The 14,955-nt window shown below is 41.4% G+C and overlaps 1 protein-coding gene across 3 annotated transcripts in view; it reads right to left on the bottom strand.

Annotated features, from left to right (window-relative positions):
- LOC134528479 (nuclear factor NF-kappa-B p100 subunit) overlaps nucleotides 1–14,955 on the bottom strand; it is a 55,161-nt gene that overhangs the window by 21,666 nt on the left and 18,540 nt on the right. For all 3 annotated transcript variants that reach the window (XM_063362128.1, XM_063362127.1, XM_063362129.1), the window contains exons 8-12: nucleotides 13,900–14,136; nucleotides 2,726–2,989; nucleotides 1,741–1,848; nucleotides 1,531–1,646; nucleotides 1,268–1,395 (exon numbers count right to left, since the gene is read on the bottom strand). In XM_063362128.1, the coding sequence (XP_063218198.1) occupies nucleotides 1,268–1,395; nucleotides 1,531–1,646; nucleotides 1,741–1,848; nucleotides 2,726–2,989; nucleotides 13,900–14,136 (853 nt within the window). The remainder of the gene's footprint in view (nucleotides 1–1,267; nucleotides 1,396–1,530; nucleotides 1,647–1,740; nucleotides 1,849–2,725; nucleotides 2,990–13,899; nucleotides 14,137–14,955) is intronic.

Raw genomic sequence — 14,955 nt, 5'->3', positions numbered from 1 at the left:
TTGATGGTAAATATTCATCAATTTGCGGCCTTTTCTTAAAAAATTTTTTACTGTAAGCAATGTGTATGTAGCCCGTATTTGTTATAAACCCTGCCGGTTGCAACTGTATTTATAATTTGGAGAGGCAAATAATCTCCTTGAACAGCTAAAAAAGCAAGCAGAAGAAAATTTCAAATTTATTTTTTAGGAAGTAATCAGAAAAACATTTTGGCTTTCATTCTTTTTTTCTTTTTGTCAAATGTGGTAAATTAATAATTGATTAAATACTAAAGTAAAATTTGTTGTTAGTGTGTTTGTACCTGCATTGTAGTATGTGCTATTAAACAAAAGGAAAAAAATTCTAAATAAGGTAAACTGTACTCCTTTTTATACTTTTCCCTTTATTTACACTTTCCCGCTTTTTACACTTTTTTACTTTGTCCCCATGAAAAGTGCAAATAAGGGGTTTTGCTGTATATGTCAAAATCATAGGAAAGTCGCAAAATTCGTTTCAAGTATCAAATTTTCGTGTTATTTCGTGAATTTCGCGCTTCACCATTTTTCGGGGTCTCTAGTGATATGTGTTGAGGAATATATCTATATCTTGGAAAAGTTTCACGTATCATGTCACCTAACAGTGCATATTTGAAACCATATCTACATAACTAGATTAAATGTTCAATTTTTCCAGTTTAATTTATTTCATTGCTAATTATATTTTAAAAATTCCAGATAGTTTTTTGTATTATTAGTAGAGTGAAAGTTAGACTGATGTTTGGGAAATATTATCTGTTTACAATCTTCCAAACCAAACCCTTAATATAAGTTTGTTTGAACTAGTAAATAATGTTTTAAAATTGCTTACACAAATTATAAATAACACAAAGATGGGTAAAATAGATAAGAAAGTAGTTATAAATAGCTAAACCAAGCAAATAGGAAAACACATTTAGGTAGAGCATACGTAGGATTTTGAATGTTAGCCTGACAACAAATGATTCCGTGTAATTTTATCTAGTTATAAATTACAACATAAGGTTATGAGTATTGCATTACTAAATTTTACGCATATGAAGAAAAATTATAGCAATCGAATTTTACTGCTACACCGTACAGAAAAGTACAAGTATCAAATGGAACGACTGGCATTCATTTTTACAGTTTCCTCACATTTCCTCACTCAGCAAAGAGCTCGTACACAAATGTTTACGGTGCAGTGAAACCATCTCTCACCCTATTCATAGAGCTCGTACACAAATGTTTACGGTGCAGTGAAACCATCTCTCACCCGATTCCTTCGCTGGACTTCTTGCGCAGTTGGCCCGCGATCCTCTCGGTGACTTCCCTGGCCAGTGGCTTCCCCTTCAGCATGGCTCCGAACACATCCACCACCTTCTGCGTCACCTTGTTCATCCCCTGCACACAAGAGCCGGCCTCAGGTCCAGAACTCTGGCCCCCCGGCCGACGCTGCCGACACGATCGTCGCGGCATGCCCACTCCCGTGCCCCCCAACTGCCGGGCGACCGCGCCGCACCGAGCTCCGCCACTTACATGGTTCTCGCCATCCGAATCTTCCCCCGCTTCCGGTCTAGTCTGGTCCACTTCATCCACTTTCGGCAGCTTCTTGGCGGTTCCGTGTATTCTGCCTTTTTCCCCGTGGGACTTCCCTGCAAAAAAACAAGAGACACGTCGTGCCGTCACGGCACGGCCCAAACGAATCGCTTCCAAGTTGTCGACTGCAGGAGCGGCTACGGACTGTACCTTTCCTGCCGGTGTTCCGCTTGACGGACGGCTTGCTGGCCTCTCCGTCCAGGGCTATGTCCATGGCCATGTCGTGCACCTCCGAGTGACCCACGTTGGCCAAGTACGCTACAACCACCGTCAGCAGTCAGCACCAGTTGTGACGAGCACATTCAAACAACAGTGAAGTAAACCACTAACTTACTAAATGAATCCCCTTATCAAGCACATTTCCCAGCTAGGCCCAGGTTATGAACATGCTGAAAGTTAAACATCAAAATAAAATTAAGATGGCTGATACTACCAAATAGTTTGGACAAGATTAATGTCTGAGACAGTCACTCCTGCTTGCGACATTTATATATTGGCTTGCACCATCGGAAGCATTAATTCAAATATTAAAAAAAGCACTACATTGAAATTCAAAACTTACTTATTAAAATAAAAACTGTTTTTTAAGCTAAGCTTAGATGGCTCTTTTCATTAATAAAAAAATCAGAGTACCTCTTAGAGTTGTCTTTGTCGAGTCATAACACTCGAGTACAAATGATGACAGAGAGTCAACTATCAATTCACATTACACACACACTCACTACACCTTGCTAGGCGAGCATCCACCACACAAGGAAACTAAGAAAAACTGCAGACAGGCGATAGCACTTTGGAATGCAAGGGAACAGTAACGTGAGGTGAAAATGCTGCTCTCTTCTGTTCCTCGTGAAACATGTGCTTCGACACTAACAAGCTGGAGGATATCAGCTGCAGAGAAGGAAAAGAGACAGTAAATGTTGCCATAGTTCCCTTCCCCCTTTTACGTTTTTATTATTATTTGCAGAACGAGACAGTAACTTTTGGGGCTGGTAGAGCATGCATAAAGAACAAGGGTGACGGGAGTTTTTTTATTTTTACTTGATTCAAGACCCACACGGGCCCGTATTTCAATTGCATCACAGGTAGTTATCTGACTGCTTGCTGGTGAAGTCCAGGTGGGCAAGGGGAGACGCACCGGTCAGATCGCCCGAGAAGGACAGGTTGCTCAGGTACTCGCGGAACTCGGCCGAGTTGAGCGGGTGCTCGGCGGGCTCGTTGCACAGCTTCTCGAACTCGCCCGAGCCGCTGGACAGGATCGGGTCGTGGCCGCCGGTGAGGACCGAGTCCGGCGCGGCGGGCATCAGCTTGCTCAGGCTCAGGTAGTTGTTCAGCTCGTTGTTCTCCATCTCCCGGGACAGGGTGTCCGCCGAGCGCTGGCGCTTGCGGGTCGGTCTGCCCGCTGCCGGGAACAACCACTCCACCAGTGCCGGGTGTGTCGTGCATCAACGTGCACGCTCTCACAACTGTGCACAGTCGACATACTGCACACACACACACACCACACAGCGAGGTCCTGAAGAGGGACCCCGAGCGTCGCTGCTAGCATTGAATATATATAACTTATAGAAGTCGCGAGGGGATAGGATTTATTATTCCAATTTTCGGATCCAAAACTGTGGTAGTTGTTAGCTCCGCCGCTAGACAGCTCTTCTTTCCACAAGAGGGTACTCTTAGTTACCAGCTTCCACGCCAGAGCGCTGTAGCGTCGCTTTTTTCAAGGTCATGCGCGTAATTCTGTCTCACTCTATCGAGAGGCGGTGCCCTTTTGTTGAAATCCGAGCGCTTAGATACGGGCGGGCGCAACTGAATTGGAGGAGTACGGTCACCGAAAAAAAAAGTGCGGTTAAAAGATGCCAACATCAAAATTTAAGTTTTAATTATAAGAAAACTACAGAAATTTCTTAAAAGTAATAACGTAAAAAAAAAATTACTGACATATTCGTAGTTCAGAATTTATAAAATGTTGTGTTAACGGAGTGGCGCATTGAGTAAAATGGCAAAACATAATTTGGAATAATTCTTGACAACGTTGAATGATTTTGGTAGCTATGAAACATATAGGCGTGCGCACGGTAGGTGCCACAGGTGCCTTGGCACCACCATTAGGGTTAACGTTATTTTATTTTTTACAAGCAGAAATAATACATACTTACAAAAATCCGTATTATTTCCAAAAAATATGTTTTCCAATCGTGTCGAGTTACAGATATGTGCTCATAACACTATCAGTATATCAATTATCAATTGAACCAACTATACACACGGAAAAAAGCCAGTTGCAATTACTTGTATTGTACACGCGGGCCGCAGCTACGAAACTTCTGAAATGTAAATACTTCTCCTAGTTCTCCTCGAATGACATAGAATGCGCGCTCGGTGTCCACTGTTCACTCCACTCGGCAGGTGCACGGAATAATAGCCGCCGTCCGCCAGGGTTTATTTAAAAAAAAGAGAGAGAGTTTAGTTAGTTAAAAGGATAGGCTTACTCGATGACTTAAATTCAGTCGCCGACAAAACATTTTTGTTGTATTCCAAAAGTAAAAACTTTTGCCCACTCTTATTTGTGTATTTTTATTATTTTAATATTTTACATATTTAAGGTATGTTACAAATACTCCCTTGATTTGTTGATTTTAAAACTTAACATTTGAGAATGTTTTTTCTAGAATTTATTTGGCGTCTTCAGAAAACATGTACGGTTTTTCAAAGCCACCAGCATGAATTCCGTGCAAACAATTTGTGCAATTTACTTTATGGCTCAACAAAGCTTAAAACTGTGAATAGTTTAGTAGTTTTCTTGGTGATTAAAATGTTCAAAGCCATAATTTGTCATAAAAAATGTTAAAATTTTTACATCGGTGTATTTAATGTTTTTGTTCGGAAACACCTTAAATAGCACCATTTTGCGCTTTTAAATCCAACTTTTTCCGGGGGAGAACCCCCAGACCTCCCGCTTTAGGCTCGGGGTCCGTGAATGACAGGGCTGTTGTGTAATCTGGCACCACCACTACTGAAGTCCTGCGCACGCCTATGAACAACTATGGCTGCGATGAATGTTCAAACGCGTGCACGTAATGTTATTAGTAACTGAAACTAATGGTATGATGTCATACTTTGTGGCTATGCAGTTTATATTTTCTTTTAACATAAGATGAAGCATTTTTACATAATGTTTTGGTTGTTTCGTAATTCAAAATAAATAATCTTAAACGTTATATGGTGAATATTCCCAGTAAGGAATGACCACTAAAAAAATCAATTTTGCCAACATAGATCTGAAAAGTTAACGATTTACTATGTTAAGTTGCTTATAAATAACGCACATTTCCCGGATCTCCAAAGAAAATAAGAGTTTTTGTTATAGCATTGAATTGCCACTCTTTATATTCCTTGCTTTGAGGTTAGATACACAAGTTATGCTCGTAAAAACGATGCGCAAGTATTTTGAATACAAATATATTTTCTTTTAATAACCGAAAGGTAAATATTATTTCCATGAAATATAATAAAATTATTTAAACATAGACAACATATAAGAGCTATTTTTATTTATTATTCCATCTGGCGTGATAAATATTATATTTTAAAAACAGTTTGTGGATTTTTAATATAAAATAAATATTTATTAATGACATCAATTTAAGTTGTTCAAAAAAATTCACTTTGGTATGAATTCAACCAAATTCATGTTATTCAGGGCAGAAAATTACAAACTACCAAAAAAGATTATCCACATTGCTGTTTTGTGTAAATCTGTGCACGGACTTAGTAAGTGATATATTTATAATTCCTCATTTTAGCAACCCATTTTAACACAAGAGAAAAAGGATTTTATACTAAAAATTATTATGTTAAACCATTAATTAGCAGGAAACATGTATGAATAATCTATTTAAATTTGCATTTGAACAGTGAATACTATTTTGCAATAATAAATATATTTTATCATCGTATATTACGGATGAAAAGTTTGTATTTCCATCTAATCAGAAGAATTATGACACAGTTAATTAAATTGCTTTACAAGTTTTTATTCTCATGAAAATCATTAAAAATTGGTTGGGAAGTTATATAAATATACAAAAACAAATCATTATACATACAATTTTATTATCTTAGTGGATTTAAATTAATGGTGTCCCAGTGACTACTGCGAAGAAAAAAATCTTGCGAAAGGTTTCCTCGTAATTGAAATTCGTCAAAAAAAATCTATCTCTCATTTTTGGTGACATTTCTGACAAGTGATACGATGAAATTTGAGACTGGCAAATGAATGTTGTGAAGCAATAAACAAAATATCACATTCGTGAACTACAAATGTATAGTTGTTTTTATTTTATAGTAAAAGTATATCTAATAACCCGTGGCTTTGCTCACGTAATTTCCGGGTATTGCTGATATTCTACCATTTTAAGAAAAGTATGTATTAAATTCCAAAGATTTTTGAAGAATTATACACAAAGAACTGTCAAGTATAGAACATATTTAATAAATAAAAATATTTTTACGACTTATTTTTAATTGGTTTAGCGTAAGCCTATTTTAACTTTTATTTAAAATTAAGTACCTACCTTATTTTCTATCTCCCGGTTTAGTGACTTTGAGAATATATTTTTCCTTGATGAAATCTTAACTCTTTTCCATCTGACAAAGAAGCCAATTAAAATATAAACTAAGACTCGCGCACTTATTGTATGTTAAGACTGCCATCGTTTTAAATTACTGTAATTTTTTTAGTTATAGTCATGCTTAGGATAATAACATAATATGCCTTATTACGCATATATTTCAGTATTCATGAAACCAATGCATTTTTATTTGAAATGTAGAGCGGTTACCAAATTTTTTATCTCGCATATTGATTTTTTGGTATGGCTAGTATTACTTAAACTAAATTTTTGAATTTTCACTGATGTACTCTTTTCCCTTTTCTATGTGATTTAGAAAATATAGCAATATACGTAAACCAATTAAACCAAAATCATCCTGAATTTTTATTAACGAAAAAAGTTAAATACAAAAAATTTTAATATGCGTATTAAATTATTGAATTTATATATATCTTGCCAATACTGATTTAGTGGGTTCCATTTGTTTTATTTTTTAAAATAATATCTACCCCTTTTACTACTTAATAGATAACGTTGAATAAAAGAAGGTTGTTTAAGGTATGTTGATTTTCCTTGCCAATATCTAAAAGTAAATTTGTACAAACGCGAAATATAGTTAAAATAAGTATTTTACTTTTAAAATAAAACCATATTTTGAACGGAACACTGACTATTGGCCCAATACAAAGTTTTAATAGCTAATTTTCACTTCACTCGGGTACAGAATCCCATCATTCAGTGATTTCCGTGGCTAGCTTCTTTTGGGATTTCATCATTCTCAAACGACGGTAAAGGAAGCTCCTCTTCAAGGTCGCCTAACGATGCTGATAAGACCTGCCGGGTAATTTGAATCGTTGGTCTTGGATTTTCGGAGGGTTGCTGGGGGGGGGGGGGGGGTGAAGGATGATGTCACGACTGGGCTGGTTAACCTAGTTCTGCCAAATACCGCCAGGGGCGTATACGGCCGATACCCAGCGATGAAAGCGATCGCAGCGGCGGAGCTTGGAACTACAACAATTCTTCTGAGAAACCAGACAGAAAATTTAACCTGGGCTCGCGACTTCTATACATTATATATATTCAATGCTGCTAGTCAGCAACATCAACCGTACATCAATCGACCGCGAATATACATCATGTATCAGGACAAAACAACGTGATTTTACAATCAGCGCAAGTCGCTAAAACTTGAAAAAAAATTATCTTTTTTCACTTTGGCATCACGGTGCAGCATCACACGCTGAAATACTTAATTTGTAAATGAATCACTATTAAGTTATTTTGGCAGCAACAAAACAGCTATACTACTACCGAACTGCATTTTACGAGCTATACGCTTACAAAGTATGTGATCCTGGATTACTCCAAACCGAATAGTAAACTTTAGTAATGGGTCGAGTCACCCTATTTCAGCATCGAGTCGAGTTCGAGTTAAACAAAGAAATTTATCTTCGAGTCGAGCTCGAGTCGAACTCATAGAAATTTGTCTTCGAGTCGAACTCGAGCCAAACTCATGGAAATTTGTCGAGATGAGGCAAACTTAGCGAGGTTCAAGTGGCAGAATAATGAGCGAAATAAATATAAGTTAAATATTTCTCAATATAATATAATAATTGAAGGTTGCCCTAAACATTTTGATTTTTTGTCTGTTTTTTTTAATCTTCATCTTAAAGTGAAAATGCACATCCAAGTGACGAATCAGACTTGAAGTTTATGATGACGGAGTCTTGTAAATTTTTTTGCAGTACTTGCATCTAGCTGTCTGATGATCAATTTTTTCAAAAAATTCCCAAATCTCTGCTCTTGATTTCTGTTCGTCACTTTGTGACTTCCCAGGCCGTACAAACATATCCATTCCACTAATACTAAACCGTTTATTATTAATACGATGCCGGCGACACAAACATTACTTGCAAGTGTAAACATAAACTTCAACAGCCTCAATTTTCCGTTCGGCCATGGAAAACTGGTTGGTAATTTCAATTATTGTTGATATCGATTTGTCAAAGTGGCAGCATTCCCTGGCTGTATGATTTTTTTTTTTTATTACTTATTAACCTGCAATTGGGCTTTCACTCGGTGGCAAGAACTCCCACTCACTCCCCTCTCCCCCCCCACCATCAGCTTTCTCCTCAGCTCCCACCCATCCCTGACCTCCACCATTTCCTCCCCCAGCCCATTCCACTCCCTCCCTGTCCTCACCAGGAAGGTGTTCCGCCCTCTCTCTGTCCGCCTCCACACCCTCTGGAGCTTACATCTGTGGTCTCTTCGTCCTCTGTACTCCCCTCTATGTACTTTGCTTCCCAATTGCCCCCATCCCCCTTCCCCCTTCAGCACCTTGAACATCCTGACCAACCTTTCCACTCTTCTTCTCCTCTGTAACGTTTCCCACCCCAACTCCTTAATCATTTCCGTTGGGCTATGCAGTTTCCCATCCTGCCCCTCCCTCCTTCTCCACATTCCCATCACCCACCTAGCCGCTCTGCGCTGCACCCCTTCCAGCTCCTTCACCTCAGTCACCAGGTAGGGGTCCCAGACCGCCGCCGCATACTCCAACATTGGCCTGACCAATGTGGAGTATGCCTTCTCCTTTGTCCTCCTCCCAGCTCCCTGCAGGGTCCTACCAAGCAACCCCAGCGCCTGCCTTCCCCTCCTGACCACCCCCTCTATGTGCTCCGCCCATCCTAGGTCATTTTTCAGTGTCACCCCCAGGTACTTATATCCTGCTGCCTCTCTTATCTCCTGCCCCTTCCAGTAATATACATTTCGTGTGACTTTCCTCCTCTTTGTAAATCTGACAACTTTTGTCTTACCAACATTCAAGGACATTCCATTTTTCTCCGTCCATTGCTCCAACCTTATCAAGTCCTCTGCTAAACATCCCCCTTCCCCCACAACCTCATACACTACACAGTCATTTGCAAATAGCCTCCATCTGGCTTTCATGCCCTCCCCCAGATCGTTTATCATAATTGTGAACAACAGAGGCCCCAGCACACTCCCCTGTGGCACCCCCGACGTCACTTCCCCCTCCTCGGAGCTTTCCTCACCCACTCTCACTCTTTGTCTTCTATTCCTCAGGAAATCACCCACCCAGTTTACCACCCTTCCATCCCTCACCAGCAACTCAACCTTTTCCATTAACCTCCTATGGGGGACCTTATCAAACGCCTTTTCAAAATCTATAAAGATTGCATCTATCTGCTTCCCCCCGTCCACCGCTTCCACCAGGTCTTCCAACAGCCCAGCCATCTGGGTCTCGCATGAAAACCCCATCCTGAATCCATGCTGCCTGTTATCCACCCACCCCAGATCTTCCATTTCCCCCTTTACGTACCTTCCTACCAACCTCTCCATCACTTTTCCTACACAGGACGTCAAACTGACCGGCCTGTAACTTCCTGGCTCCGCCTTATCATTTCCCCCCTTGTAGATGGGAACTACCACTGCCTCCTTCCATTCCATTGGTAGTTTCCCCTCCTCCAGAGACTGCTTGAAAACCTCCAACAGGTACTTCCCAATCTCCCTATCACCCAACTTCAAATGACTATTCCCTATACCATCTGGCCCAGCTGCCTTTCTCCCTTTCAACCTCCTGATCACCTTAATTACATCTGTCAGTCGCAGCTCAAAGGCCTTCCTGCCCATTAAACTGTCGTCCTCTTTACCCTCCCATGCCTCCCCCTTTGTAAATACTGCCAGATATTGCTCCTGCAGTAAGTCTGCCTTTTCCCTGTCCTCTGTATATTCCTGCCCCCCTCCTCCTCTGAGAACCCCTATTCCCTCCTCACCCTTCACTCTTCTTATGTATCTGTAGAGCTCCGTCCCATTTACCGTCCCCCCTTCCCCCATCAGCTGTTCCATGTAAGCATCCCTTGCTTCCCGCGATTTCCTCCCTAGTTCCTTCCCAAGCGCCTTCATTTCCGCCTCTATCTCCTCTCCCCCAAGCTTCCTTGCCCTCGCATGCAGCCTCCTACATTTCCTTTTCAACACTTTCAACTCCCTTCTATAGTAGGGAGGGTCACCTCCTTGGCCTACCCTCCTCTGAGGTACAAAACGTGTAGCCATCTGCAGCAGAATATTTCTTAAGGCAGCCCATCTACCTTCGAGGTCCTCTATATCTACCCATCTACTGTATTCCCCCTTCAGGAATGCCTCTGCCCCCACTCTATCAGCCTTACCCCAACAGTTTACCACGTTTCCCCTCCTTACCCTTTTCTCCCTCCAGCCCACGTCTAACTCCACTACTGGGATCCTGTGATCACTGATGCCCTCCATTACCACACTTCCCCTGACCGCCTCCATTGGTCTCACAAGTACCACATCCAACAGGTTCCCGTCATCCTGCTCTCCTCTCCTGGCACCTTTTCTGGTGCTTTCAGTCACCACCTGCTCCAGTCCTCTGTTTGCCAGTTGAGATGCCCATCTCTGTTCCCTTGACCCCATCCCCTCCGGCCCCTTTTCCCATGCCACCCCTGGCATGTTCAGATCCCCCGCCACTATCACCCACTTGCCTTCCCCTAGCATGTCCAACCTGTCCTGCACCTCCCGTATGGCTTCATCCCCTTGCCCTGGTGGCCGGTACACCGCAATCAGCCGTACATTTTTCTCTCCTACCCGGAACTGCATCTCCAATAACTCCGCTCTCCCCCCAACCCATACAACCCTACCACAGAGTCCCTCTCGCATGCACACCATTACCCCTCCTCCATTCCTGTTTCTGTCCCTTCTAAATATTTCAAAGTGTGCTCTCTTCAGTTCCCCATCTCTAATTTCCTCGTCCAACCATGTCTCCACCGCTACAATGATATCCGCCCCATAGGTTTCCACCCTGCCCCAGAACTCCTCCACCTTCTTATATATACTTCTACAGTTTATAACTGCGACTTTTACATATTGGCATTTTCCCCCTTGCGCCTCTGTCCCTTCCGCCCTGATACGAGTGCCCCTTCCCCTTAGAACCCCGATTTCCAGCACTCTTGCAGCCCTATCCAACTCCACCCCCCTCTTTCCACCTTCCTCGCTCCCCGTCCAACCAATCTGAGTTTTGTTGACTTTAGCTGTCACCTCCTCCCTAGCATTGCTATCAGCACTATATTCACAATCACCCCCCTTCTCTCCACCTTCCTCACTATCTAGTTGCTATCTTCTTCCCTGCTGCTCAAACCTTGCCCTTTCCAAATGGCCAGAAGTCTCCCTTCCTAGCAGGTCTCCTAGCATCCATTTTCCCCTCTCTGTTAGGTGAACCTGATCCCTGCCCACACAGTCCTGCCCCACCCATTTCCTGCTATCTACCAACATGGCTCCCAAGTCCCTACACACCCTCTCATACACCTCGCTGACCGCCGCAGCCTTGACATAGTTTATACCCCTCCTTACTAGTACCCCACTGACCACAACTCTGGCTACAGGGAACTTCTCCTTCACCTTGCCCACTAGCCCCCTCATATCCTCCTCTACTTCCCTCCCCACCACTCTACCAGCCACATCATTTCCCCCTACATGAACAACCACCACCTTAACTTTACTGCTTCCTTTCATGCAGCCTACCCTCTCCCCCAAGTTCCTAATCTTTGCACCCCCAAACGCAGCTTTATATATACTTCCTTTCCCCACCCCCTGCAATTCTACCCCCTTCACAATAGAGCTGCCCAGGAAAATCACTTCGGGCTCCTGTCTAACTATTGTACCCCTTTTCGTATCCCTGCCCTCTTCATGCCTGTTCACATCTACGTTGCTTGTACCCACAGCCTTACTGCCGGCCTCCTCCCGCACCCTCCTTGCTACCCCTTCATTCTGCAACCTGACACCTGTTTCCTGAACTTCCCCAGTACATGCCTCTGCATATGTGGCCTTAACAGCTTGAGTCCTTACTTTCTCCCTCCCTTCCAGCTCCTCCACCCTCCTGCGCAGCCTATCTACCTCCACATCTGCCTCCTTCCTCATCTGCCTTTCCTTCTCAACTTCCTCCTTTGTCCTCTTCAGCTCGCACTCCAGCCTTTCGACCCTTACTAACACACTTCTCAACCCATCCTCCCTTTTTACTTCTTCCTCTACCCTCTCTAATCTATGTTTTATTTCCATCTCCTTCCTGTACAACACCTCACCTAATCCTTCTTCCAAATCTACTTCCCTCCTTGTCCCACTCAGACCCTCAACAATCTTTCCTCCCAGAATATCACCAATGAAATTGAGTGCCCAGTCCTTACCCACATCTACATTCCCTCCTTCCCTCTGAGTTCCTGACACCCCACCTACCAGCTCCTGGCTACCACTGCTTCTTGCCATTGCCACTACACTTCCTGAACCCTTGTTATCCTTGTCACAATCCTTACACATCCACTCCTGCCCCAGACTACCCAGCTCCCCCTCCTCTAGTCCTGCACACTCCGTATGGACCCAGCCTTCGCATTTGTCACACCGTACACCACTCTCTCCATCTTTCCACACCTTTTTACAACCCACACATTTAAGCTTCGACTTACATTTCACCCTACCCATTTTGTCACAATTCACTATTCTACACTAACCTATTACCCAAATAACTTAAATAATATATAATCCTACTGTAATAACCAACAGATAATCCTACACCTTAGATCTTATTTCTACTCTAATTAAACGGCCACGTGGCGACCGCAAATCAACACAACACTACTACCTCCTTATGCAAAAGATTAAACACTAAAACCCTTAATTCTTATCTACATTGATACAAAATATATAATGTTATGCTGCTATCTTAGTATACTCCCTTCTCAACTCCTTTGTACTCCTATAATTCCACCATTTCCGCAGAGCTCAATTCCACATCACATTACTTGCCCGCCATCTTTGTGAATCATTGGTAATATGATAACTTACGTAGGCCATTGGCCCGGAGTTAAAATGGCGGCTATCTAGTGTTTAGTAGTAAAAATTATTTACTTACAAAGCTGCCCAAATATTGACGATGTTCGTGGTCTTGTTCATGACTGAATCTAGAGAACATTTTTTAATTCCGTTATAGTTAAATAAAGGTACTTTGCTGCAATTAGAAATATTAAGTGCATATTGAAGGATGGGATGCACTGTTTGCGGTTATACACGATCGAAAATAAATAATCTTCCGACTTCGTTTTCAAGGTTTTCAGTGTTGGATCAGAGGTTTCCCACTAGGTAGGCCTAAATAATACGTTTTATTTTATTTTAAAATGCATTGTTTCGGATAAGTGCCTTCATGATTGGAAATTGTGCAACATTATGGTCGAGCCAAAAACTAAACTTTGACGAGACTCGAGGACACGATCTTAATCAACTCGGTTTTCGAGTCGAGTTTAGTTTTGCCGGCTCGACTCGACTCGCTCGATTTTTCGAGTCTCGACCCATCACTAGTAAACTTGCCTGCAGTCATTTCTCGCCAAGAGAAATGCAGCACAACAAACTTAAAATTTTTTTTTGGTCAATTTTCTACAAATTTTTGACTTTTTAATAAATATTTTTCACAATCCCTCGAAAAGAGGCGGTAATAGAGAGGTGGTCATAAAGGGGTCGTACTGTATACATACATATTTATACAAACACAAAAAGACACACAACACACACAAATAAACATATTTAATATTCGTATCAATCGGAGAAAAATAGTCAAAAGACATCTGAGCGAGCTCCAAATAAATATCAGCACAATAATCACTTTCAGGTAAACAGAAAAACATACCTATCCTTTCAGCAGGCTTGTACTGGAACTTGATGGGTTCGCTGCAGTCACCATCAGTCGGTCGATACAGTTGTATGTAGACATCGACCGGCGTCTCTATGTCGAGGTTACGATACGGAGGGGTTCGAAACACTATGGCATACTGATGATGCACGTCTAGCTCTGAGAACCTGCCATAGTCGCACCACACTTCGTTGTCCTCGTCGTCCACTTCAAAAAATTTTATTTTGATGTTTTCTGTAAGGGGAAAACATATATAGCCCATTTACTTTTAGATACTTACTTTTACGTTGAGCTGTAAAAAAGGAAAAATATGTAATAAGAATAACCACCATTCTTCTACTGTTACCTACTCCCAGGTCCCGAATATCCCACCTCACCCTGCACACTCACCGCGCAAAAATGTTAACAATATTTAGCAAAAAACTTTAGAAAAATCTGAATTTCATAGTTTTCTGCAAATTTTGTGCTTTACCATACTTTGGGGTCCTTAAATATAGTAACTATAAATCTATACTTGTATCATGAACTAAGTTTTCCACATCAGTATGTAAATGATTTATATTGTAATTTTTAGGGATGGGTCGATTCGATTCTCCAATTCCTCGATACCACCGATTATTAAAAAATTTGGGTACTCAGTATCGGGTACTAAAAAAGGGCAAGGTAGGTTAGGTATCGGTTAAGTTAATTAAGCAAATACAGTAGTAATATATTTTCGTCTAAGCTTTTCTTACATATTTTAATATATCTTACCTGCCGTATGCTCATAAAATTCTTAATAATGCTCATTATTATTAAATATTAATTTTATACGAATAAAAAAATAAAAACAATGATACCGGGCATGTTTAACCTCTAATTAAAACTCCATGATCGAAGAACTTTATTCCTCACTCATGTATTAGATGTAAATAAATTGTAAAAAGACTAATTAATTTTATTTACAGTTAAGAAAAGTACATTGTTTTTTGTGAAGAAAGTGACGGTTATGAAACGAGATCACATCACGTATCGTCACCATTTTAGTTGTGATCCATTCAAGGATGATGGCCT

The sequence above is a fragment of the Bacillus rossius genome, chromosome 1 (genome assembly GCF_032445375.1).
Source record: "Bacillus rossius redtenbacheri isolate Brsri chromosome 1, Brsri_v3, whole genome shotgun sequence".
In the NCBI taxonomy this organism is placed as follows: Eukaryota; Metazoa; Arthropoda; class Insecta; order Phasmatodea; family Bacillidae; genus Bacillus; species Bacillus rossius.
The sequence above is the reverse complement of the archived record's forward strand: the minus strand, read 5'-3'. Positions and strand labels throughout refer to the sequence as shown.